The sequence below is a fragment of the Poecilia reticulata genome, linkage group LG16, assembly GCF_000633615.1.
Source record: "Poecilia reticulata strain Guanapo linkage group LG16, Guppy_female_1.0+MT, whole genome shotgun sequence".
NCBI lineage: Eukaryota > Metazoa > Chordata > Actinopteri > Cyprinodontiformes > Poeciliidae > Poecilia > Poecilia reticulata.
In genome coordinates, this window is record NC_024346.1 from 13,788,351 (window position 1) to 13,815,346 (window position 26,996).

Consider the following 26,996-nt stretch of genomic DNA (forward strand, 5'->3'; position numbering starts at 1 on the left):
AAGTACAGATACTTACTGTAAAATGTAGTGGAGTAAAAGTAGAAAGTATCCATTATTAAATCTACTTAAGTAAAGTACAGATACACGAAAATTGTACTTAAGTACAGTAACGAAGTMCTTGTACTTCGTTACTTCCCACCACTGGATATTACTGACATCATATTCGAACCAGCACTTTAGATAACCGGGTCGCTCTGGTCATATTGGGTCACAGTAAACATAATGAGACTATCAGTGATCTGAAATCTTTCTTTTGATCCAAAAGAAAGACGAAGCAGAACAAGAGCAGGACAGACTGATGGAGACACTTCAAATTATTTATTAGAAATTGTGTATTAGTGAGAAGTTTTACCTTAGAGTCTTGAGGTCAAGAGTTTATCAGAAATATATTTTTGCTCATCCTCAGACAAAAGTGTGTTAAAAAATGGAGGTAAAGTTGAACCAAGTTTCCCTTCAAATGCCTTTTGCCTTCCTGCTAACAGATTTTACAACCCAATCACAGATTTAACTGTAAATTTAGATCCAGTAGCAAAGAGAATGAGTTTTAAAACAAATAAAAATAAAATATTTGGATTCGATTTGCAATCTGTGAATTAAATTTAAAAATGTATTTTTGTCTTTGCCACTTTAGAAGTTGCTGAACATTTTCGCCAACTGGAAAATAAATAATATCTTCTAACTCTTCTCACATATATATAGATTTATCTTTTCAACAATTCACATCATCTCTCTGCATTAACCTCCTGCATGTGTTTAACTGTGCAGTTCATGTTGCATCTGTTTATTTCAGAAGCAGCCACATGGCGCAGCCACACATCAAAGCTACTCATGCTGCTGGAAGCATAATAACCAAGCTGGGTTTACGTTTTATTGCATCACATTTGGAAAAACTCTAGCTGGGAATGTGGAGACCAACTTTTTTCTGATTTACAGTCTGATCAGATCAAATTAAAATGTTGCTGTAATGAGAATGATTATTATAAATGAGGTTTCTTTGTAAATCTTTACTTTTCAAACTTATATTTTTAGTTCTGTTGCTGTTACTTTCAGAAATCTAAAGGAAAATTAACCTTGAAACAGTAAAATGCACTGAAATGTTTTACCAATGACGTACATTYACCAAACCGTTATTAAAGTTTCATTCTTTCAGGAACAAATGACTCGGTTCTCTTTTTTGCTTAATAAATAGTTCAATATCTCAGAAGTGTTCACTTGACTTTTGTCTATAAAATCAATAAAACAACAATATTCAAACTTACACTGCAGATAACAGACTATCCACTTTATTAGAGGAACAGGAAAAGCAAAAGATAAATAGCTACTTAAACAAATAAACACAACCACCAGTTGAAACCAAAGGTGCTTCAACAAAGTAATGTAATCAATTATTTGCTGCTTGATTGACTTTAGTACATTTTTTAAATATAAAATTAAAAGTGAGTAGGAAGTGTATTACTCCAACTGCTGTGTTACAGCATTATCTACATAAGAACATATATAACTCCACCAGAGATGGTTAATGGGTAAGGTGTTGTAATAAACTGTATAATTTTCTCTCTGTGATTATTTCTGGTTCGATATCTAAAACTGCGTGATCCAGAGCTTGAACATTCATCAAGAAACAGATGTTCCATAAAGTCCATGAAAACATTATCTTAATTATGAGAAAAACTAATTAACATCTATTCTCCACTCCCACACACACCTGGCATCTTTTCAAACTTCTGTCGAGCGTGGAAGTGTCTAATTGAGTGTCATGCGGATTTTAACCACTAGAGGGAGATGATTCGATGCTTTTGGAGGCTGAGCCAAAGCCCATATGTTTTAAAATAAAAAGCTCTGTGAATATAAGCAATCTGTACTCYAATGAGGGAGTATTAATACTATTAATATATATGGAACTGAATAGAGAGGTCATAAAAACTGATGGTCGCCCCATCACCACCATGAGCCAGGGTATTGTTGTCAGACTTAAGATTTATTAAAGGCTTATGAAATGTTTTTATTGTTGCAGATTTCAAACACAATAGCTTATCCATTTATAGACATTATTGGCAGATTTTTTATGGAGTGTAAATTTTATTTGTCTTTGTTAATCTATTAAATAACARCAGAAAAAAAGTAAAAGAAAAAACAAACAGTAAACATACAATRTAAAAATAACTTAATTAAAATGTAAGACAATCAGAGTCTTTCCCCTTCTTCCAACTGGTTGTGTAGTTTCATTATTCTTCTTTTTATTATAACCTAAAGAACAAAGAAAAGTATAAAGGAAAAAAAATTGTAATACAATGGTTAACTTTATGATCCATGTTATTATTACAAATTGATTGCTTAACAAAAATTAACTGACCTTTTAAAGCAGAAAGCTGATTTTATATCGCATCTTCGTAAATCTGTGACATTGTCTCGTACACATGTTCATGTTCTGAGGAAAATAAAAACCATTTTAATTATTCAGGTTTTAATCTTTTTAAAACATTTCACTGTAGGAAAAAAACTTTTTCAAAGTGGTGAATAAACTATTAACAAATTAGATGCTTAAATGTTTAAAGGAAAAATAACMGTGAAAACAAAAACCTGTTTATTACATTGATATGAAACAATATTTTCTTCAATCTGTGATCAATATTGGAAGATGATTGAGCTCCCAGACATGTTTTTAGTCGCAAAGTTTAAACGCATCATGTTTAACTAAAATGCTTTGAATTTTATATTTCAGTAGTTTGAGTTTTTTCAGTACTCATTTCTGTTTATGAACATTTCAGAGAATGTGTCCTGAACATCTCAAAATTTAACACTTTTTAATGTAATTCTATGAGGCACATAGAACCAACACAGTGGACCTGACCCAAACACATAAAGGCCAACATGCACCACACATGTGATGGTCAGTTCCTGACCTACACAGATATGTGAGCATGATGTGCATGGCACACAAAAACAACCCATCTGGTCCACACAAGTCCCCAATGAACACAATATTATGCAGACACAAACACACACACACACACAGACATATATCTACAGCCTATTTCTTACAACTTACAGTATATAATGAAAAAGGCAAACAAAACCTACCTGTTTGACGTGAACTCTCAAACCGCCGGTTCCCAGGCTGAGGTCTTCTGTCTGTGACAGCTAGAGGATGAGAAAGTAAAGTGAGTAGGGGTATGATTTATTTTATTTAAAACAGGGACAGCACACATCAACCACAAGAGGAGAGATTCACTGTATCAGGTTAAAGCTCTAAGTGCTAATTTCCGCCTGCATTCCCMAAACCAGCTGCTTCATTTCTACTTGTTTCTGGCAAAAATTTAGACGAGATCTAATTGTTTAAAATTATGTTTACTCACTTTTAGCTAGCGTCTTCGCACAGTCACATTTATCTTATAGAAAATGCACCAGCCACTAAATAAAGAAAAGTATAACCAATTACATTTTTGAAATTAGTTGGTTAGGACGAGAGAGAGCTCCTTCAGCTTTGAAAGGCTGGACTGCTGCGTGATGAAGAGGACAGGAAGTAGCTCAAGAACGAGATGAAAATTTTACTCAAAACAAAAACAAAAGTCAGGAAGTCTGTAGGCGATGCCACCTACAGGACATCATTGGAAAACATTGCACAAAAAATACCATCACATCTGACCAACATGAAAACAACAGCATCTCTAAAGTGCATTATACACATGGCGCACAAAATCTGCACAATACACCTGACCCACACAAATACAGACCCCATGTTCCATGCACACAGTCTGGGCTTTCTTCCCTTCACTTGGATTCCTCTGGTATAATTTCTATCAGGCCAATGAACGAACATGATGCACGCATGATGCTTGTGTGCATCATGTGTGGYGTCCACACATGATGCACACAWGCAATGCATCTGACCCACACAAGACCCAATGAACACAATGAGATGSAGGCAAACACATTTACATGTCTACATAACCTATTTATTACAACTAGGTTATGTAGSKMTACATAACCTAGTTGTAGGTTATGTACAACTAGACTATGTACCTAGTTGTACATAAAGAAAAACAAAGCCTACCCATTTGATGTGAGCGTTCCCCTTGCCGGTTCCTAGGCTCAGGTCTTCTGTCTGTGACGTCTAGAGAAGGAGAAGGTGAAGTGACATTTGCTTCAATTCTACTCGATTTGACAAATGTTTCAACGAGAAAACTGTTTGAAAGTGTGTTTAATTATGTTTAGCTAGTTTCACTCTCACATTTAGCTTATGGAAAAAGCACCAGCTGCTAAATAAACAGAAGTAAACAAGGAGCTTATTGACAGACTCCTTGTCTCTTGAAGGTCTAGACTGCTGTGTGATGAAGAGGACATCAATAGTTCAGGAGCAAAGAYRTGTTTGTGAGCGTGAAAGACTGATGAAGGGTGTTTGAGGCCAGGGATGCCTCCAGGATGGCATTCAGAAAAAAAACAYCATCACATCTGASCAACAAGAAAACAACCACATCTTTAAAGTGCATCATASACCAGSACAATGGACCCAACACACACAAATACAGGATACAAGCACCACACAGCTGACAGGCAGTTCCTGTGACAGTGCGATGATGTGCATGTTACACAAAAACAATACATCTGACACACACAAGACCCAACAGGCACACACRCTTAAATATATGCTTACATTGCCTATTTCTTACAGTTTATACTGAATAATAAAAAAGAAAAACAAAGCCTACCCATTTGATGTGATTGCTGCTGCTGCTGCTGATTCCTAGGCTCAGGTTTTTTTTCTGTGACATCCAGAGGAGCAAACGGTGAAGTTACTACATTTTGCTACTTTTGCCAAACYTTTCATTAAAATSTAACTGTTTGAAAGTCTCTTTGCTCATTTTTAGCTAGCTTCACTGCACAGCCACATTTAGCTTATGGAAACAGCACCAACTGCTAAATAAACTAAGATAAACTAACAAATGACTTTTTTGTTAAGGATGTACGCCCACCCCCACTGACACACAGATAAAAGATGATGTTTTTACCCAGATTTGTTTTAACAATAAAGAGAACAGGGGATATGAAAGACAAATRGTTATAATTATAATAAAAAACCTGACACACACAAATACAGAATACATTCACCTCACAGCTGACAGGCAGTTCCAGTGCGATKATATAAATGATACCTATATATGTAATTTTTTTCCTTTTCAAAGTGAAGGTGCTGCTTCATCTTTGCTCAACAGTCTGGAAAGTATGGTTGTGGTTTCTAGGTTTTAGAGCTATCCGAACAAATGATATTTAATTTCAATTTAAATCAAGTTKYWGCACTCTGTTTACAGTAAGTGATGTRATTTACTTTTTATCCCATTTTTTWAAAAAGTTGTGTGATATTATAGACAAAGTATATCCATACTTACCTTTTTGAGGTTTGGGTCTGACTGTTTTTCTAAATGTTGGAAAGAAAATAAAAGTGAGGGATAATTTAAGTTGGATGATTGCTATTTGTCTGTTTGTATGATTAGAAAAAAAGCAGTGTGTCACATCAAAACACTCACTTTCTTCTGTAAAGAAAATAGATTACACCAGCAACAACTGCAACCAAAACTACTAAACATGCAATCACAATTCCAGCAATGGCTCCGGCTGACAGACCTCCTCCAAACTCTACATGATCCAATATAAAAGGGACAAAAAGAGACCACCATGTAAAATCATCGACAGCGACATTTTTATGAACAAGTTTTTGTAAAATGTTTAAGGATCTAACTCCTTTTAAGTCAGAACTTTAAATTTTAATACAACAATTATAAAACATTGAGTTGGAAGTCGGTAAACTAAATACTTGATTTATTAGATGAATATAATCAACTTMATGACTGTAGCAGACCTTTTCTTTAATACTCACCCTCTACAGAGATGAAAGAMAACTGAGATGTTTGATAAAGCAGAGTTTTGCTATTGAAGGCCCGGCAGCTGTAGTTTCCTGTCTGATTTACTTCAACATCGATCAATCTGAGTTGTGGTCCAGAATAAGACAGCAGGTATTCATTAATAAACCACTGAAACTCTGCAGGAGGATTGGAAACAGCAGAGCAGCTCAACGTGATGTCCGAGCCTTCCTTATAGTTGTCCTGAGATGGAACGACGGTCAGTTTGACCAGATCTGGTCCATCTGTGATGTTTGAAATAAGTGATGAAAAATAAAGCTTTACAAATGAAKCTGTACAAAGCAAAATACAGCCTTGGTGAAGCTTTAAACATACATGCATAGTTGTAAATTGCCGTGATAAAAACKTACAAAAGATTGAGATGTTAACTGGATCACTGAATTCCTCACTGAAGAAGTTGAACGCGTGACACCTGAGTAGGTTTAGATCAGGCCGGGACACGCTGGCGATCGTCAGGGTGGATCCTCCACCAGTGATCTGAACTCTGTCGCTGGCCGTCACCTCAGACCCGTTGCTCATCCAGAAGTAATGAGGAGAAAACCCAGATGCAGAGCAGGACAGACGGACAGAGCTTTTAAACTCGACCAGGTCTGTGGGATCTGATGCCACCTTAACACTGGAGACGCGTGCTGTGGGTCAAAACAGGAAAATAATGTTTAACATCGCTATTATACAACTGACCTAAAGCAAAAAAACGATTGACTGTATTTATAGTCATTCAGTGATTTTTTTCTTTCTTTTTCTTTTAAGCATTTATGAAATATCTTGTTTCTACGGATGTATGTGAAATATACATAATACTGTTTGAATTAATTATGGAAAAAACTAATTTTCATCCAAAAATGAGTTTCAGAAGAGAAACTTAAATMTTTTTCTTGTTTTGAAGTTTGGAGAGGAATGACACCAACTAGAAATATTTATCTATAGAGCATGTTTCAGCAACAGGGCAATTCAAAGCGTTTTATAAGATGAAAACATGAAACAACAAATAAGAAACAAATATCATGTTGCAGTGGCAGAATAAAGGAAAGAGAATAATTTGGATTACAGATTAAAGATGGTAAAGTTTTATCTTGATCAACCTTGAAAATATAAAGTCTGAAGGTTAGTTTTTTAAAGGTGGAGTGCTGCTAATTTATCTATTACTTCCTCTAATCATTTAGATTGTTTTAGCAAATTAATAACTACTTTTATTTTGGTATAATTTTTAACTTTTAGTCGATAGAGAATAGAGAATTGATAGAGAAAAAACTGTTCCCTTAAAATTAAATGTTGAAGTTTGGTCTAATGCTTTGAATGCAGTCATGATATGCACTTCCTGTTTTACGGTATTTACTAAATGCGTTTTTTTAACACTACCTTTGGTTATATTTCAGAAACTTGAAATAAGGAAATTACATGAAGGCAGCACAGAAACTCTAGAAATGATCAACACATCAGTATTTGTTGAAAATACATTTTGAAAGTGGAGCACAGAAGACAACATGTTTGGGCTTACTGAGATTTCTGCATATTCACATTGTAGCTTTTTTTAGATTGAAAAACAAAATTTTCTCTTCACCTTTAAAAATGCCCTTTATGTATGCTCACCTTGAATTTGATGGATGTTTTTGAAATACTAATTATTCAAGTCCTTTAAAAACKTACCATTTATGGAGACAACTACAGGTTCAGACATTTGATTTTTCTCCGTTTTCCTGTTGAAGGCTTGACAGCTGTAGTTTCCATCTTCATTTGTCTGAATGTTGCTCAGTCTGAGGTCTGGTTTAGTGTTAGACAGAAGATCTCCATTCAGAAACCACTGAAACTCAGGAGAAGGTCTGGACTGAACTGAACAGGTCAGAAGGACGTTCGATCCTTCGTGGTGCGGTCCTGATGGAGAGACGGTCAGTGCCATGCCCTCTGGCCCGTCTGGACAGAAAACCCCAAATAAAAGGAACATCAGTTTGTGTAAAAAGATAAAAATAAACTTTTTCATTATTCTGGCTGATGGTTCTTTTAGGGTTTGCAACAGAAAACTCTTGGCTTTAAAATCATCTTGTCTCTAGCATCCTTTTATGTGACTCCTTTTATGTGGTTTTGGATTAAATCCCCAACTAAGTGAAAATCAAGACTTTAAAAAATATCCAGAATAAAGAAATGTACACTTTTTTAAAAAAATGCAATAATTAATCTAACTTAGATTAACATGAGGATTTAAACTCACAGTTAATGAAGACTTCTGCTGGTTCACTGATGTCAAAACTCACAGAGTTGGACACATTACACCTGTAGGATCCATGGTTGTTTCGGGTCACATTGTTGAAAACCAAATTGGGTCCTATGCCAACAATCACAGCGCTGTTAGCGCTGCCTTTCAACCACTCAATTTTGGAAGCATTACCAATGTAGGAGCAGAGCAAATTGAAGGAACCACTAAACTCATTTAACTCCACTCTTGGGGGTGTTACTCCCAGCACCTGCACTGGCTCTGTGAAGGAAAAAAATAAAATAAAAATATTCATTGGTTGCCAAAATTTCGCCAAGGACACAGTAAACAGCAACAAGCAATTTGGATTTCTAACCATATATTTAAAATGACAGTTTACCCTTTGCAATACTTTTGAAACTAGCTTTGCAGTTTCAATACTAGTAAGCACATGTCTTTAGTATCATGTGCTTACTTTGTTTACTTAAATTAATAGCATAACCATATGACTTTTAAACTCTGACCCAAATCTGTCTTTGCCAAGATAAAAACTGAAGGAAGACAGAGAGGAGAGAAAAGGGAAGAGGAAATGTTCAGGTGGAATCATAAATTATTTAGAAATAAACACGACATTCAGGAAATATTTTCATGACCACCAATTTATGATTTCAGGTTTTAATAATGAAATGTTAAGATTTGCTATTGGATTTCAGAATCTTAAGATTTCATAAAGATTTTATAAGCGTCTTCTCTTCACCAAAACTTCATAATTACAAACTGTGTTGGAATCAGATTTGTCGTTAAAGTCACAATACCTTCAATTGATGCACTGAGAAAATCTGTGAACTCGTAATCTTCTTCAGACAAACCTGCAGCAGACGGTTTTTGGTTAATTAAAACATTTTTATTAAGCACTGAAAACTTTTCTTCACGTTACATTTTATAGTATAAATGGAACCAGTGAAAATTTGTAAAAAGGAAAATTAATTAATATAAGGAAATTAACAGTGTTATAAGTGGTTTTATTTTTTGATTTTAGTATCATGTGCTGATCCAAATAAAAATATGCTTCTGTTGAAGTTGTTTCTCTTTCATACTGTCTTCAAGCAATAAATAATTCAGATTACATAAAAAAACAATGAATATATACATGTAGTGCTGATTATAACTGGATAATAAATAACATTTGACTAATAAATATGAAAAAACAATCTTTTTTTCTAATGATGTAAGTTGATCCGGTCTTCACAAATATTCTAAAATTGTTCAAAATAGAGCTCAAATATAGAAAATATCACAGATTTAACTGTATCATTCATTTTTAGACTTAAACAAACCAATGCAAAAAGGAAACTTTAACCCTACAGGAATCAAAACTGGCTTCACAACATCATCGAATTTAGCATACTGTTTGACTTTTCACCATGAAGTTTTCCATTCTTTGTTTGTTTTCCACAAATAAGGAATGAAAAGGAGAAACCTGATTGTGTTTTTATTTACTGTACATGAAAAAATAAACAACTTGTCTCTGTAATAAAAAAATGTTGATCTCTGCTTATTTTAAGACCAATACAGTTATTGTTACATTAACAAACAGTGAAAATATCTTCATGTTGCGGATCAAGAGGTAAAAACTCACCTGAAACGGCTCCAAGGAGAACAAATAATGTGATGATTGTTTTCATTTCTTTCTTTTAGTATAAAACAGGAGTAAGAATCTGTTTCACTCCTCAGACTCTTGTCCTCAGTCAAGAATTGACAAGAATGAACAAGGAAGTTAAATTGCTGATCTCTCTCCGATTCATTTGTTAAACATTAACACTATTTTGTGTTTATTTCACCATGGCCTGACAGTAAGCAAGTTATACAAATCAAACTACATAAATATTACTGAAATTATGTATTAGAACAATGTAGTTAAATTTTTTCTTGGAAACATGTGTCCATTATTGTTGATTATATTCAAGATGCATGTATGACAAAAAGAAAACGTGTTTATTACCATATAAATGACTTCAGAGTGCAACTCCGGCACCCTTCCTGTAGCTTTCTGGGACTTTCGACTCATCAATCACAGGTTTGTCAAACGGTAAAATACTTTCAAGTAATAAAAAGCTGGTAGTAAAGTCATAAACGACAAATTCTAACAATAGTAGGAAGACTGACCAACATTTACTGTAAAGAAGATAAGAATTACTGCTAGAAGTAAAACAAACTTTTTTCTGTTCTCAGAATGAACTTAGCCCAGTATCATGATTTTATTTCTAAGCAGTATGACAACAGAATAGAATAAAAACTTTTATTGTGATTATACACAACAAGCTTAGTTGTAAGAATAACCAAATAAAGTTATATTTAAAGTGCTGTTTGCTCCTAGTATAATTAAATATAACAGAATAAAAAATACTGAGAAAGTAAGAGGTAAATAGTTTTATAAAAATTAATAGATATAGAGTTTGTTGCACATGGAAGTATTTTACATATGAAGATTCCTTGTTATGTTGTAAGATTTCACATTTCCCTATGGAGATTAAGGTGAGGGTGAGAAAAGAGGGATGGTAATTGTCCTGGTTCTGTTTGTTCAGGTTCTAATGGACCTGTAGCTGCTGCATGAAGGCAGGATAGATGGGATCAGTTTTATCTTTAATGATACGCTTTGCTCTGAGAGGCAGTGAGAAGAATAAATGTCTTTTAGAGAGGGGAGAGGGCAGCATTTACCCAGATGCTGGGAAGCCAAAAGTAAATTTCAAGGACGTCAGTTCTCTAGAAAAGAAAATTAATGTGCAGAATGGTTTTATGATCTGACTTAATGTGAGCAACATTTTAACTAAGCATACAAAAACAAAATATGCATCATATTCCAATGAGATACTCAGAATGTATAACAATTAGCAACAATTTACTTTTTTTTATTTTATAATACTTTAAATGAATAGTTAAGATTATTTGTAAAGCACTTTTAACAGACATGAAATCACAAAACTCAAAGCATAAAACAAACACAAGAAACAATAAAATCCTGACATAAAAGTCTGGGAAAATAAAGATTTTATTTGCATTTTCAAAAACTTCACAGAATCAGCAAAATGGAGATGCAAGAGCAAACTGTTCCACAGCCTGGGGGCTGCCGACTGAAAGGTCTGGTCCCCCTTAGCTTTTAGCCAGTTATGTGGAATGACTAATGTTAGCCAGAAAGAGTGAGAGAGAAAAGAGAAATGCAAAGACTAGAAGAATAAACTAAGAAACTAAACAGAAAGGAGAGCACATGTTTCATCACCATAAATCCTAAACTAATACATTATTTCACATCCTGAATTAAATCCTTATGAAGACAATGTAAAGGTGGAAACTATGAGTGTAAACTTTAGAAACACACACATATACACCTGAACACTTGTATCAGATTATGTTTAACAATTTTAACATCTTCTTTCCTCCTTTAGGGTTCTTAAGGTTGATGGTCTCTTAATTTTCTCAGATTTCTGACTTTCTGGGGAAAAAAAAGAATCACAGAAACAGATTATAGTAATGATTCTATGCTGCAATTAAACAAATAATTAACTGTGTAAGCATTTGTAAAAGCTAAAACTATTTAATAATGAATTATCATGACAAACAATAGTGTAATCATTCTTTAGGGAAAAACTGTTTGACTCCAACATGTTACAATTTTCACATGAAAGAATAAAAGATTAAATCTTACCTTTACTGGGAGATTGACTTTTTTATACTGATTGTTCTATTATATATGACTGAGATATCCTCATAGATATGCTCTTCTACAAAAAAAGAAGCATAGACACTTTATCATTTATATCATTTGTGTGTAGACACAAATGATATATTTGTGTCTACACAAGCTTGATGTCTCCCACTTGATGCGGGAGACATCAAGCCTTCCCACCAGTTAAAATAAATGAAAATCTTTGTGATTATTAAATTCTTAATTTCATTTTATGCACAGGATGAAGAAATAGTTAGAAACTTACCACATTTACCTGCATCAGGTTTTGCACTCACACTTTTTCTGCATATTGGAGAAAAAGATATTAAAATGTAAGCAACCGAAAATACATAATAGTAGTTTTATTTTATTAGAGCAAGTTTCTCCAAGTAGAATTTGTGTTTTCATGTCTTGGGCATAAGAGAACAAGGTATTAAAATGCATTCATACATATTTAATATTGATGCCTTAAAGAAAACATTTTTGTGGCTCATTTGGCAACAGTAGATCTGAAAGTTGTAGGTTTGATTCCAGGCTCATCCTGCTACATGTTAATGTTTCATCCTGCCACATGTTAATGTTAACCCCAAGCTGAGTATCGATCTGTGCATCAATGTATAAATGTGTACATGTTTGAGAAATGAGAAACACTTTGAGTGGTTTGTATAAATGTGAAGACACTTACTTTCTTTTATACATAAAGTAGCCTCCAGCAGCTCCAGCTGCAACTACCAAACATGCGATTACTATCCCAGCAATGGCGCCTCCAGGGAGACCTTCAGTTTCTTTAAAATGTRAAACAGAAAACATAAATGAGCAACACAACAACAAAAAAGACATTTACAATCTCTCCAACATTGATACTGGACACTATGTTAGTTAAAGAAGCAAAATGAAAAGCTGGAAAATATATTAGTAATATTGTTATAGAATAAAATCCTAAACAAATGCATATGTTTACAGAATTATGTCATGAAGGGTCTGCAGAATCAACAAGGATGATTAGATTCTTAAGCTTCGGGGAAGAAAACTAAAGTACCTAAGATTCTGTGAATAGTGTTTTAAGTTACCATCTGCCCCCCGAGAACATTAGAATATAAAATAATACTTAATGAGCCATTAATTAAAATTATCTTGTTGGTAGCTTTCTAATTATCATGGTTAGATAAACACAAACATCTCATTTTTAACCAAATGTAACTAACATGCAGCTTTTGAAGACCATGTCACATAACAAAATTTAATCATTAACAGTTTCAGACTGTAGAGACTCATTTAAAATGTTTATTGATTTCTCTGTTACTACTATCAAATGTTGTTATACCAAAACTTTTCAAAAATATTATATTTAAGATAATGAAATATAAACTTGATGCCATTTGGTTTACAGTGAGATGTAATAACCATCTAAGTATTGATTTTCTATGAATATATTTATCCACAACCTTTAAATGGGTTGTAAATGTTTAACACCTAACAGTTAATGCAACAAACCTGTCTGTCACACTTACTCACAACAGAGATGACAAAAGGATCAGAGATTTTGTGCAGCAGTGTTTCGATGTTAAGAGCCCGACAGCTGTAGTTCCCGTTCTCATTGAGCTGGATGTTTGTCATTCTGAGGTTTGGTCCCAAAACAAATAGCAGGGTTTCATTCAGAAACCACTGAAAATTGGCAGGAGGGTTGGATTCAGCAAAGCAGAACATGTTGATATCTGAGCCTTCTTCATATTTTTCTTGATGTGGAGATACAGTCACTGAAATACTGTCTGGTCCATCTGCATACGCAAAAGAAAACAAGACCTTCTGAAATTATCGTCTTCAACAACACCACTGTAAAGCCGTCGCTAAGGTTTGGAGAAAACATCAAGATCATGTTAATCAGAGACTTACAGTAGATGGAGAGGTAAACTGGATCACTGCTATCACGACTGAAATAATTGAAAACATGACAAGTCAGGATCCCTTGATCGTATCTGGTCACATTGAATACTGTCAGAGTGGATCCTCCGTCAGTGATCTGAACTCTGTCCCCATTTGTAAGCTCAGAGCTGCCGTTCATCCAGAGGAAAGACGGAGAGAATCCAGATGCAGAGCAGAAGAGCTGGACGGAGCTGCTGAACTCAACCAGGTCTGTGGAGGACACTTTCACCACAACGTTTGAAACACGTGCTGTGGATAAAAACACAGTAGTTTTACATACTGTTACTGAAAAAAGAAAACTATATTTATACAAATATGTAGTTTTGCTTCTAACTGAACATTGTTACCGTATTTCCTGAGGAAATATGGTAAAGTGAAAGAGTTCTGGGAAAGGCTTAAAAATGTTTATACAGTTTTATATTGCATAAAATGAACTATCCCTACTTTTTATGTTTTCAAGTAACGTTTGGTCATCAAACCAATCTTCAATCTCAGGTAGGCTACCAATTTCATTATGTACTAATTAGTTGACATCAATGTTTTATCTCAGTAAGTAAATTAATTACCAATAGTTTGCGGTCTACTTTGGAACCTAATAATGAAAATATCTCCTTAAAAGCTCTCATATTTTTACACATTTCCACTAGTATTGACTTTGTTTATATTGAAATAACAGCTATTATATGCTCTAAAATTAAACAAATATTACAGACACTAAAAGTAAAAAATAGCAACCTTAAACACCTTTAGAGAATCCAGAAAATACATTTGTTATTAGTTTAAACATCTGCTCACCATACATGTCCACTCTGGTGTGTCCTGACACTTGCACACCGGTAGCTGTTAAAATGTTAACTGTGTACTGTCCACTGTCACTTAATTTGAGATTTCTGAGCTCCAGAGATCCAGTGGGTCTGAAGAGAGTGATCCTGCCTTCATACTCTGGAGCAGTTACGTTCCTGTCGGACAGTGAGGTTATTATTGGGTTGACATGCGACTCAACAAAACTCCAGCTCACAGACAGAAATGGTTCTTCACTTGGATTCAGGTTTGTTCTGAGCATCACACTCCCACCAACAAATGCATTCAAAGGACCGTCTGGCAGCACACCTACTCCTTCAGATAAACCTGCAGGACACAGTTTTGGTTTGAAAATAAATTATTTTTAAGTTTGTAAAACAAATCAAAAGCAGGAAAATTTCACCCGATGGTTGATGAAAATACAGTTAACCATTTGTCATTTTTAAAAATAATTTGAAAGTGTAATAATTATTTTTGTCACCCTTAAAACCTCTAGGTTGCAAAAATGCAAAAAAAAAAAAAAAAATCTATATCACTTCCTTGTGTTAGATTCTTTAACACAGTTTAAAGATTTAACATTTAGAAAGGGTTAGTTTTTCCCCCAGTATAAGGTATCAGTGTAACAAAATATTCTGACCATAAATACATATTTTGTAGGTTTCTAACTTTGTAGCAGTAGAAATAATATAATCTATAAATAAATATAAATACATACATATAGACAGAACTGGCAATGATGACAGCTTAAATGCCATGTTTGCAGATCTTTACACAACAACGTTTGTAAATATTTTATCTTGTATATTAAGCAGTAAAAGCTCACCTGAAATGGTTCCGAGAATGATAAAATATATACTGGCTGTTTTCATCTTATTTTGTGAAGTAATAAGCCTAAAAAGTAAAGAGTGTTTTCTTCTTTGTATGCCAGCAAGTTAGACCTTTTTCAGAATAGCTGTGGAGGAAGTAAAGCTGCTGAATGTCTTAGAGGGTAATAACTTGCAAATAATTAACCAATGTTTAAGGAAACAGAAGAGTACGTATTGCTGGAATGATGAGGTGAGACAGAAAATATTTCACTCCAAATGACGTTTATTCCCATAGGTTTGTGTCTAAATGCATATCTATTACAAATCAAAGATCAATAAAGAGGGAGAGAGAACCCACTGGGTTTATGTAGAGGAGAATAATTGTTTAGGTGCCATCTCCCTGGCCACTGGATCCTCAAAGATAAGTAACAAAATCATGTTTACACATACCATGTTACCGTCAGCAAAATCCAGTTGTCCCTATGTTCTTACTTTTACGGTATCACACCTGTTCTTGTAAAATGTTGTGTAGTTTCACTGACTACTCCAACAATCTGAAATGTCATTATGTTTTACTTCTTTGTGTATCATAGTAATTAAGAAAACTTTTAAATAATTTGATAAACTGATAGAATAAACAAATTTAATGCATATAAAAATTAAGATGATAAACTATATAGACAAAAGACTCAATATATCCCTTCCTCTGGTCATGAAGTTTTATGTTTTGAAGATTTGCTGTGTGGAAGAAAAAACAAAGGTCAGACATGACTGTCAAAAAAAGGCATTATTAACTGTATGAAACAATCACTAATGGCTAGTTACCTTGAAGGAAAATGCTGATATTCGAGTCATGGCATATATTCCTGAAAAGAAACAAACAAAACATAAACCTTTTGCTTTGGCTTATTCCCATACAATTTATAAAGAAAAACATATTTTCATAATTCTCTCAGCATATTTTGCTTTAATGTGAATTCAGGTTAACTTGAGGCTGAAGCTATTAAAACTTGAAGAACTGTACATTTTATTGGTTGAAATATTTTTCCCAACATTAGTTTATGTACTCCAGCCATAATCATTAAGTAGGATGGATGATCAACACTGCATAAGATTACAAGCAAAGGCACTTAGCACTTTTAAATCAGCTTTTTCCTGATATCTACACTGATACAACATTAAGTTGATATTGGAAACAATGCCATCATTTTTAAAGGTTTGCTGGTTCTAGCAGGCAGAGAGGAAAGTGGGTTGTGAAAGAGGGAAAACATGTGGCAAAGGCCATCGAGATGGGACAGAGATCTGTGATGGCAGCTAAATCTATTTCAGAAAAAGAAAGAAAATTCTCTGTTTTAAAAACATGAAATCAAATACATTACATTTTATCAGAATAGTGTTTGTCTATCAATGAAATGTAGGACAGCTAAGATCAATTTTATAAACTAACCTGTTTTGCTGGAGTGGGGTTCGTTGTTGACATTTTTTCTAAATATGGAAAGAAGATAAGAAAACGTGAACATAGTCAAAAAGTTAAATAAAACAGGTATGCATAGTATATATTTTTTCGTGAAAATAATAGGAAGATAACCTCCTGAAATAATATGTTAAGAAAAACAAAATCAAAAGGACATTTTTATTTCAGTTTCAAAAATCTTATAGTCATAGCTAAAGATATGTTCTTATGTCTACTGTTTTGTTGAAATTTAAAAACTTAAAGACTCACTTTCTTTTGTAAATAAAGTAGCCTCCAGCAGCTCCACAAGTAACTATCAAACATGTCATTATTATTCCAGCAATAGCGCCACCTGATGGTCCTCCAGGTTCTCCAACGTCTACAGTAAAACAGAAGACCCCNAAAAAAAACATTAACTTAAAAAATAAAATATCTTACATAGAGCTTAAAACAATACTTATTTTGGGTCAAACCTGCAGTCAATCAAATTGAAAGCATTGATTGTACAAATATTTTACAACTAAAACTTCATATTGAACTAACACAGAACATGAAACCCAGATATTCCAATAAAAGATTTATGATTACATTGTCTGACTGTCAATAAAGACACGTACCAAATAATTAGGTTCAACAATCATTAAGCACCATAATTGAATCATAGCATCAAAGTTACACATCAAGAAACTGTATTCGATCAACTGCCCGCAAACACTGAATTATCCCCACAACTTAATTAACGTGAATCAGCATGAYGAATTAAACGGAGCTAAGGGAAAGAAACGTTCACCATATATAAACAATTAAACCAGTGCCCTCGACTGCAACACAACACAGTGTATTAAAACTCACCTTCTGGCATTTACAATCATCGATAAAATACAGGTAAAAACATGCTTTCTCAGCTACACCGAGAGAAATAAAGGGAGAAAAGTGTCTGCGATGCTCTGCTTTGCACACCTGTGTCGCGTTCAAGGGACGTCTGTAAATGTATGATGAGCGCAATAACGTAGAAAATGTGAAACTTATAATGATAAAACACCAAACAACCTAATATTATAAAGCATGAACTAAGTATAAACAGTGTGGGTTTTTCCAAGTAGGGCCCATTGATAACATCTTCAGAGAAATTTCCAGCAAATCTGATTTTAAAAATAATTCTGTAGTTTAAGTTGCAAAGTTCAAAAGTTTAAAATTGCTCTACAAATTAAGGAAAGAGAAGTTGAACTCAAATTAGGGTCTTCCAAACTTAGGTTTATTGCCTTCATTTAATCTAACTTCTAAACCCTTTTCACACTTACCTATTATAGATACAGTTGATATTTGAGATGTTCGGTATCTCAGTGTTTTCTCATTAAAGGCCTGACAGCTGTAGTTTCCCGTCTGATTTCTTGTAACATAGATGAGTTTGAATTCTGATCCAGAATCTGCAACCAGGTCTCCGTTCAGAAGCCACAGAAATTCAGCTGTAGGTTTGGATTCAGCTGAACAGGTGAGGGATACATCTGATCCTTCCTCGTAATGCTCTTTTGATGGATAAGTATCCAACTGTACGTTTTCTGGACCATCTGAATAGATGTAAAAACAACAATAACAGTGTTAGTTGATTCAGGAACTAAATACCTACTATAATTACAATGCTCAGAAAAATACTTTCAATTTAACTAACAATCTATTTTGACTTTTTTGTTCTTTTTTGATTGGTGAACCTTTTTCTTGAAGTAAGATATATGCTACATCACATCAGTAATAAGGCTAATGCTAAAAGATATAAACGATTTTGTGTCTTATTTGTATTTTATATCAATAGTGAATCCACACAGCTTAAGTGATTATCATGAAACATGGGCAGATATGAACATTTTGAAACAATAAGATGAGTTTCTATTTAAGTGCAAAGTTTTGAACATATATTGTTTAATAACCTACAGTTTATTAAGATGTTTACTAGATCACTGCTGCCATCACTGACTGGATTTGATGCATGGCAGCTGTACGGTCCCTGGTCATATCTGGTCACATTGACTATAGTCAGCTTGGATCCTCCATCAGTGATCTGAACTCTGTCACTGGCTGAAACCTCAGAGCTGCTGTTCATCCAGAGGAAGGATAGAAAAGATCCAGSGGAGGAGCAGGACAGACGGGCTGAGCTGTTGAACTCAACCAAGTCTGAACTTTGTGCTGTTACTTTCAGATTGGAGACCAATGCTGTTGGTGGAAAACAAAACAGTTAAATCAAGCTCATGTTGCTTTGTTTCTCTATTGAATTTGAAACATAAACTTGATAAAAATATTTTTTCCCACCTTTTTTCTAAGCAAAAATGATTAAACAACTTTTTTTGTTTGTCCCATGTAATACAGTTTTCTGAGTGTCATCATTAAAAATGCTGGTATATTATAATTTAGTTTTCACAATGCATAGTCAGTCATGCATACTGAAATTGCTTTCAACGTTCCTTTTAATCTGTACTGTTTAGGCCTGAATCATTGAAATCCTGTCATTTGTTATTTGCTTTCATCGGGCCCATCAGTTTTCTTGAAATGCTTAACATTGAATGAATAAATGACTTATGAATTTTTGTTTGTCAGTATTTTATTTCCTCAGTGATATAATTATGCAGCAAACAATTCAAGATGTTTTACTATATGTATATGTTGTGTATGTGAACGTGTGTGTGTGCATATACTCTTTCACACCTACCAAGTACAGAAACAGTTGACGGTTGAGATGTTTGGTATCGTAACGTTTTGCTGTTGAAGGTCTGACAGCTGTAGTTTCCACTTTGACTTGAGTGAATGTTAACCAGTCTGAGCTCTGGTCCAGTTCCAGGCAGCACCATTCCATCCAGAAACCACTGATAATCAGCAGAAGGTCGAGACTCAACCGAACAGGTCAGACGAATGTCTGCTCCTTCTTCATAGTGATCTTTTGATGGAGAGACATTCAACTGTATGTTTTCTGGGCCATCTGAGTGGTAAAACAGGGCAAAATGGGTAAACTGTTAATGGTAGTGATGAACTAAGAGCTTTCTCTTCCAATTTTAGGAGGAAGTGATCTTGAAACGTGCCATAACTTACAACTGATGAAGAGGAGAACTGGATCACTTCTGGCATTGCTGACAGGATTGGACACATGACAGCTATACAGTCCCTGATCATAGCGGGTCACATCAACGATAGTCAGAGTGGATCTGTCATCAGAGATCTGGACTCTGTCACTGACTGTGACCTCAGAGCTGCTGTTCATCCAGAGGAAGAAGAGAGAAGATCCAGAGGAAGAGCAGGAAAGACGGACAGAACTGTGCAGCTCAACTAAGTCTGCACTTTCTGGGGTAACTTTGACATTGGAGACTGGCTCTGTGGTTGCAAAAGAAAACAAAAACATTTGGAAACGCTGGAAATTTGAACCAAACAGTGTTTCAAAGTCAGAGATAAAAACTTAAAGATGCCATTACTATGTGTGACTGTATAATTGTGTACCACTGAATAACAGAGAAAAATATTTACATTTCTAGAAAGTTATGCGTGTAAAGCAAAAACACAGAAGACAATTTCAATGCATAGATATTAGAAGCAAAAAGTGTGAAAGGATTTATCAAAGTCCAGCCAAAATCTCATCTTGTATCATCTCAGGGTTTCATATAATAACATATGGAAAAAAATGATGGACCTGATCATTTATTTCATTTAATTTTTTAAAACATAAAATACTACAGGTTTACCATATATCTGCAGTCTGGTGACTCCAGACTTCTCGGCATCCTCAGCAGGTATAACATGAACTCTGTAATCTCCACTGTCACTGAGTTTCAAGTTCCTGAGCTCCAGAGATCCAGTAGATAAAAACAGAGTTATTCTGCCTTCATACTCTGGATCAGTAATGTTTACAGTAAGAAATGAGACTATGATATCATTGTCAGTACTAAAAGTCCAAGTCACAAGCTGAAATGGTATTGTTGTTGGATTAAGGTTTGTTCTGAATGTCACTGTTCCTCCAACTGATGCATTCAGAGGACCATCTGGTAACAAACCAGCTCCTGCAGACGAACCTGCCAGAAACAGTTTTTAATTAGTAAAGAGATTCAGTTAAAGCATGTTTGCTTAAGGTTCATGGAATAATCCACTTATTTCCACATTTTCTTTTTCATGCAGTAGAAGTGCTTCAAAAGCTGTAGATATTAACATTTTTCTTCCAAGAAGGCGTCTCATTTAAACTCTTCTAATCCATTTAATTGTTCTGAGATGGTGACAGAAAATATGAGTCACACAAAGTTTATTTAAATTGTTATATTTTTCAGACATAAATCCAGGTCATGAAGGTAGGTTATCTAAAACATTTCAAAAACACTCTTTTGTACTAATGGTGAAATTCTTTATTTAAAATAAATAAATAAAAAGAGAAAACTTTAACTTTTGCTGCATTGTTGGATTAMTTTAATCCATGTCACCAAAACTGTCATCAGTTCTAATTTATAACTAATTAAAAAAGTGCAMTAGATGTCAACATATTTAATGAGCTATACAATTTTTGAAAATAATAAAAAATTCTTCATAGAATAAATAAAATCCCACCTGAAATGGCTCCGAGGATTGCAMAGTATATAAATACTGTTTCCATGTTTTTTCATCAGACACAAAGACGGACAAACAGATTCTGCTTTCCTGGCTTGTATGCTGTCTARTTATGGGAGGTAAACAGAGGTGAAGGAAGTAACATTGAACAATGTGGTACTCATTAACAAGTGTTATCAGTATTTAATTGTCATCAAACATGTTAAGAAACTCTTCACATTGTGTTAAACTGCTTTGGTAAATATGAGTTCACCAAAACTGAAGTCATAATACAGAGCTGATTAAACGTTTCTTTAAGCTGCTCCATATTTGATATCTGCTTTCATATCTTTGTTCATGAATATCTGTAGACATCATAMMAGTTATCTTGATAGGTTCTGTAAATGTTCGAAGTGTTTGAAAGAGACAAACATAACAAAACAGTYTTTTGTTGTTTTTATTYAGGAARAACAGTTTTTATWAAAAAAWWAAWWRRARKTWAARRRRMMAAAWTKKYMARKYMRSSRWTWAAAAAAAACATAGTTACAATGTTTYATTGACATGCACAGGTTCAGGACTTTTCTTGATTACTTTCAACGTTGATGCCACATTGAAGTAAATATAAAMATTTCGGGTAAATTAATAAGTAGAAATTAGCACATTTTTACTTTCTTTACACACTTTGATAATGGTATATGTGCTACTAATGTAGGTCAAATTTGCCAAATTTATATGCAATATGCAGTTGTAAAACTAGAATTATCATTTTTGCAAAACTTTAAAGTCAGAAATCTGTTTATACAAGTACTATTTAATTATAAACACTGGGTGAATAAAACCATGTTTACTCCAAACTGAAGTGATGACAGTAAGGTCCAAAGTGCAGCATGAAGACTGTCCTACATTGTAATCTAGGTCAGAAAAAGGTACAAGACATAAACAGCTGCTCTCATCATGAGCTGAACTCTGACAGACAACACCTTGTTGGKTATTCATCAGATGAAAGGCCTGACAGCAAATGAAATCCAGTCATAAATACRTTCATACAAAAGAAATTACATTACTAAAACTTAAACTGTTCATAAAAAAACATGTCTTTCCTAGCTTATATAAAAATTACAAGTGTTTATCAGAGTTTAAATGTTCAACTAGAAGATGCAGGTTCATTTTTWAGATTTCTTGACTAAGAGAAATATTTATTTAAAGGAACATATGTATTAGTGGRATTTCAACAACAAAGCTCTTGTAAAGACTTTAATTAAAAAGGGAGTATTTAGCCTAGTAGAAAAATAAATAGGCATAAACGCTCAAAGTCAAATGAAACCTGTTATATTAAATTGCTAAAAGAATCAAAGTTATTTTTTGGTCTTTGAAATTACTAATTTAACATCTGTTTTTCCCCGTCTTCATATTATTTTTCTCTGTGATATATTGAGAGAGTTAGTATGGCARAGACCAAGTCAACTTAGTTTTTTGTGCCTCCATATTGAGTGTCAYTGGGCATAAGAAATAAATTCAGGCGTGTCCATATGAATCTCACAAGCTCGCTCAAATCATGCCATATGGCGCCACCTCCTGGTTCTGAATGTTAGAAACTGAACGTTCAAAAAATAAAAGAATTAAATGATTATTTGAATGATCTAATTCAGATAATTCAGTGAWTTTTTGTCACCTATTCACAGGTACATAAGATTATGGAGTTAGATAAAATATGTGTGATTTGACTGAAACAATTTATTTTAATAAAGTGTATCAAGACAACATTGTTGTGAATGCGAGTTTTGTCAAACTGAAGTGAACCAAGTCAAACATGTTTTGATTAACTGAGCTGCTTTGTAAAGGGACTCATTTTAAAAGGTTTTCAGATACAGTTTATTAAGACAATCGTTTAAATGATTTGTCATTTTGTGTCATTTTGTCATCTCTGTTATCAGTCTTCAGCATCTATGATGTTTTAGAGATTATCCTATTTTCCACAGAGGTATGAAGGTCTTAATGGRAAGGTTATGTTTTATAGATCTGCTTTGTTACAGGAACCTTAGTGGTTGGGTCCATTTCATAAAGGACTACAAGAAATCAGTTTAGTTTATCTGGAAAAGTATCAAAAGAGTGGTACACACCAATAATGCTCTACACTACAAAAACACAAAAACTAGTAATTTTGGTCTGGTTTCCAGAGTAAATATCTTAGTACGCTTGAAATAAGACTACACTAACTCACAAGTAACCTTTCAGTAAGAAATAGGAGCATGTTTTAAATCAATAATTCCTAAATATGGATGAAAAATACTAGTTCTATTGGCAGATTATTTCAGTAATTACAAGACATTTTACTATGTTATAAGTGAAATAWTCTGCTAGTGGAACAAGTACTTTGCTGAGCTTTTGCTCAGCAAGCAACAGCTCTTTTTGCTCGCTAAGCAGTTACTTGTGAGTTAGTTTTGTCTTATTTTAAGATATTTGCACTAGAAACTAGCCACAAAAAGYTGTTAAGATTTTGTGTTTTTGCAGTGTATATTGTATGCTTTTCAATTAAATTGTAATAAAGTTTCTTGATCTTGAGGCTTTGAATTAAAATTAGTGATGACATATGAGGTCTGACCTGTTTAACTGTGTAAAATAACAAGATGATAAATCATAACTTTGTTTTAAAGATATGAAATAAAAGCCATGCAGTTCCTGCTGACCACTAGGGGAAGGTGTCTGACAGCTGTTTTAGAGAACAGAGCTGTAACTAGTTGCAGACAGCAGACGTTTGTACTCAAACCAATCAGCTAAACTAAAAGTTGAGGAGAGGGAAGAGTTTTTTATGGCAATAATGGTTTCTATTCAGCAGCAGCTTGATAGGAAGAAAGGCAGAGAGAGAGAAGGGGAAGACATGCATCAAATTGCTTTTAACCTGGAACTGAAATGAGGTCATCTGCATTGAGAACTGTAGCCTCCATATTTGGTGCTTCTGCTTTACCACTGAGTCACTTCCCTGAATATGTTGTTCTCGTTTACTTTTGTCTTTACCACTTCCTCTTTTTAGCGAAACAGCATCTCACAAATTGTGATGAGACACGATATTGYACTCCTTTTCAACCAACTAAACCTGACCTTAATAACTAATAACAAAACATTACAATCATAGCAGAGGATCAAGAGGTTGAAAAGTCAATGCTTAGCATCACTACAGTCAACAATAAATAAATAACAAAACTGAAACCAAATCTTGTCAAGGACTTTTCATTGATAAAGCTTTTTTAAAATTATTTTAATATTCTAGATCAATTTTAAGGACAGAAGTAAAGAAACATTTTAATAATGTTTGAAGAATGTATAAAACTTTACATATTTGATTCATTATTGTAAGACTTTAAAAACTTTTAGCAAGGAGATAAATGGGWGTAAACCCAAAAGGCAAAAATACAGCAGAACAATATCAGTTTCTTCCTGTTGTATTGTGTTTTTTTCAGATGATGTTACAAGAAAATATATTAGTGCAATGATTGACTTCATACTCCCACAAGACTTTATAAAAAATACTTAACTGTTGAGTAYTTTTAAAATATAAAGTAATTTAAATATGTCCAATTACTTTAACTGTTTCCTTTTTTAACAGATTCCTACTTCAGAACTCACCTTTAAAGAACCAAAGGCTGTTAATTTTATTTCTTCTTTATTTGTGCCATTTCCTCATACACATGTTCTGGTTCTTTACTTCTTTGTGTAGCTGCAGAATTCTCATAAACATGACTTTCTTCCTTATTTTTCTTTTTCTTTATTTTTGGCATGTTTTCATAATCATGTTGTTGATCTGGKMAGAAAAATATTTTGAACATGAGTTTTAAAATATTTTCTTAATACGGGTATTGATGATAAGCCAGTTGAAGCTATTTCCTTGAACTCTAAATKATACAAGTTCCCTAAAATATTTAAATTTACAACTGAATCAGTTACTAGGAAAGTTAAGTAATTGAGATTCATGTATTGAATGGAGTGTAAACATACTGACCCGTTGTGCCTGAATGTGGTCCAGGTTTCACATTTTCTCTATAAAGCCCATATTCCAAGAAAAGATATTGTTAAAATGTGTTAATAAACATACTTATCATCATTTATTTCTGGAAGGTAAAACAATAAATTTTATAAAGCAGGTAGGATAGCTTGCTTTGACATACCTTCCATATGACATATAAGAGGRCATGATCAAGGAAACGTGTGATAAATATGGATAACTGAGAAAACACTTGTGTGTTAATCACAGTTTAGCATGAACTGTGGTCTAATGTAGTTTAAAAAGCTCAACATATAAAATGTATTGTTGGCTACATAAAGAAACTCACCTTCTTTTGTAGATGAAATATCCTCCAGCAGCTCCTGCAGCAACAACTAATAAACATGCTATTACTATTCCAGCAATGGCTCCACCAGCGAGACCTGCAGGTTTACTAGCATCTAAAATAAAATAAGGTAGAAAACACAAGAAAGCAGTTTTTTTTAAAACATATTTTTGATATTTTTTATYACAATGAAATTATGAATAGACATAGCAGTTACACTGTATTTGTTACACGTTAACAAAGCAACATACATAACATTCATAATAGCTAGTGGGCTATTCATAGTGTAGATGTTGGCARTCTTACCAGTATGAGAAAACAAAATACCAACATATCAATGAAGTGTCTCCTGAAGGACTTTATAAGATTTGTTTATACTTTGTTTACATTTTTAATTTCTGTTGCCTATCATTTAAATTAAAAAGTTGTAGGTTTTATTCATGTTAATATAAATAGGGCTTACATTTTATTTAAAAACTAAAATTAGAATTTCTCATGATGTTAGGTTTCAACAATTAATATAGAACTATTGACCAGAAAAGAAATATTATTGCTGTACTCAGTATTGGTTACGGTAAAATTTGCAWTAGTTAGTGCATCAAAAGTGGCATAGCATTAAAAACATGAGTTCTTTTACATTATTTGGTTTTTACTTTAAYCTGAAAACCAGATACAGAACACCTAGTCATTTTTCTCCTTCGTCCAGCACTTTTGAAATTGTGTCTGGTTCAGRATTCGTTTAACACCGTGAGAAAAAAGTCAGTTTCAAAAGCCTTTTGAAAACATTGTCATACCTWCCATGAACAGAGACAAGTAAAGGTTAAAAATTATTTTAGAAATTATTTCATATTTTGATCTCTATAAGAAGTTTGCCTCTGGCCTCTGGTTCAGCATCAAAACAACTTGGTTGTAGWAGCTTAATGACTTCAACACCATAYMACTTCTTTACCTTACACAACTTTTTGTGCTGCATTAAAAAGTCTCACTAAATCTATAGAGCTTCAATGCATTGSACTTAAGTGAACAGATCTTAGTGATATGTGTATTGCCCAGTTATATCGTCATTAAATCTRTAACATATTGTGYAGTCCCTAGTAAGGAAGATGAATGAGTGAATTTTAGCTCCATCTTTCTGCAGTGTGGGTTGCAGTGTTGTAGTCGTAGATTATGATGTAGCTACAATCATAATCATGGTGGCTACATGATTATTAATGTAGCCACCAATAACTGTAATAATTTGGGTATATAATTACAATAGACCATGATCATGATCAAAAAGGTGATGAGTCAGCAGAGCAGGTCAGATT

At 33.7% G+C, this 26,996-nt stretch overlaps 3 protein-coding genes and 2 long non-coding RNA genes across 5 annotated transcripts in view; all 5 read right to left on the minus strand.

Annotated features, from left to right (window-relative positions):
* Window positions 1-1,799: 1,799 nt before the first annotated feature.
* LOC103477936 (uncharacterized) lies at window positions 1,800-4,748 on the minus strand. Its single transcript, XR_535720.2, has 5 exons — window positions 4,710-4,748; window positions 4,055-4,114; window positions 3,082-3,141; window positions 2,354-2,428; window positions 1,800-2,247 (listed from the first exon to the last, which is right to left on the minus strand). It is a non-coding gene; the product is annotated as an uncharacterized LOC103477936 (long non-coding RNA).
* Window positions 4,749-5,344: 596 nt separating this feature from the next.
* Window positions 5,345-5,620, minus strand: LOC108166982 (uncharacterized). The gene is made up of 2 exons (XR_001777386.1): window positions 5,526-5,620; window positions 5,345-5,416 (listed from the first exon to the last, which is right to left on the minus strand). It is a non-coding gene; the product is annotated as an uncharacterized LOC108166982 (long non-coding RNA).
* Window positions 5,621-5,864: 244 nt separating this feature from the next.
* Window positions 5,865-9,844, minus strand: LOC103478123 (carcinoembryonic antigen-related cell adhesion molecule 5). Its single transcript, XM_017309328.1, has 6 exons — window positions 9,746-9,844; window positions 8,922-8,975; window positions 8,125-8,388; window positions 7,566-7,829; window positions 6,269-6,547; window positions 5,865-6,142 (listed from the first exon to the last, which is right to left on the minus strand). The coding sequence occupies exons 1-6, from the start codon at window positions 9,789-9,791 to the stop codon at window positions 5,865-5,867; spliced, it is 1,185 nt and encodes a 394-aa protein (XP_017164817.1). The 5' UTR covers window positions 9,792-9,844.
* A 1,355-nt stretch (window positions 9,845-11,199) lies between these two features.
* Window positions 11,200-15,444, minus strand: LOC103477937 (carcinoembryonic antigen-related cell adhesion molecule 6-like). The gene is made up of 8 exons (XM_008431303.2): window positions 15,378-15,444; window positions 14,549-14,881; window positions 13,724-14,002; window positions 13,342-13,608; window positions 12,516-12,615; window positions 12,096-12,133; window positions 11,810-11,885; window positions 11,200-11,596 (listed from the first exon to the last, which is right to left on the minus strand). The coding sequence occupies exons 1-7, from the start codon at window positions 15,421-15,423 to the stop codon at window positions 11,812-11,814; spliced, it is 1,137 nt and encodes a 378-aa protein (XP_008429525.1). The 5' UTR covers window positions 15,424-15,444; the 3' UTR covers window positions 11,200-11,596; window positions 11,810-11,811.
* A 612-nt stretch (window positions 15,445-16,056) lies between these two features.
* The window catches only part of LOC103478122 (carcinoembryonic antigen-related cell adhesion molecule 5-like), a 25,582-nt gene continuing 14,642 nt past the window's right edge, over window positions 16,057-26,996 (minus strand). The window contains exons 2-10 of the mRNA XM_017309329.1: window positions 20,536-20,862; window positions 19,892-20,170; window positions 19,515-19,781; window positions 18,743-19,021; window positions 18,115-18,381; window positions 17,084-17,192; window positions 16,808-16,845; window positions 16,186-16,226; window positions 16,057-16,098 (exon numbers count right to left, since the gene is read on the minus strand). Of these exons, the coding sequence (XP_017164818.1) occupies window positions 16,081-16,098; window positions 16,186-16,226; window positions 16,808-16,845; window positions 17,084-17,192; window positions 18,115-18,381; window positions 18,743-19,021; window positions 19,515-19,781; window positions 19,892-20,170; window positions 20,536-20,862 (1,625 nt within the window). The 3' untranslated portion in view covers window positions 16,057-16,080. The remainder of the gene's footprint in view (window positions 16,099-16,185; window positions 16,227-16,807; window positions 16,846-17,083; window positions 17,193-18,114; window positions 18,382-18,742; window positions 19,022-19,514; window positions 19,782-19,891; window positions 20,171-20,535; window positions 20,863-26,996) is intronic.

What these genes read in the sequence shown, in the direction of transcription:
- LOC103477937 (XM_008431303.2), bottom strand. Translation starts at nt 15,423, where the DNA reads ATGAAAACAGCCAGTATATATTTTATCATTCTCGGAACCATTTCAG. An exon ending in CATTCTCGGAACCATTTCAG is followed by an intron (nt 14,882 to 15,377) that starts GTGAGCTTTTAC and finishes TGTGTCCTGCAG; the next exon opens with GTTTATCTGAAGGAGTAGGT. An exon ending in CACCAGAGTGGACATGTATG is followed by an intron (nt 14,003 to 14,548) that starts GTGAGCAGATGT and finishes TTTTATCCACAG; the next exon opens with CACGTGTTTCAAACGTTGTG.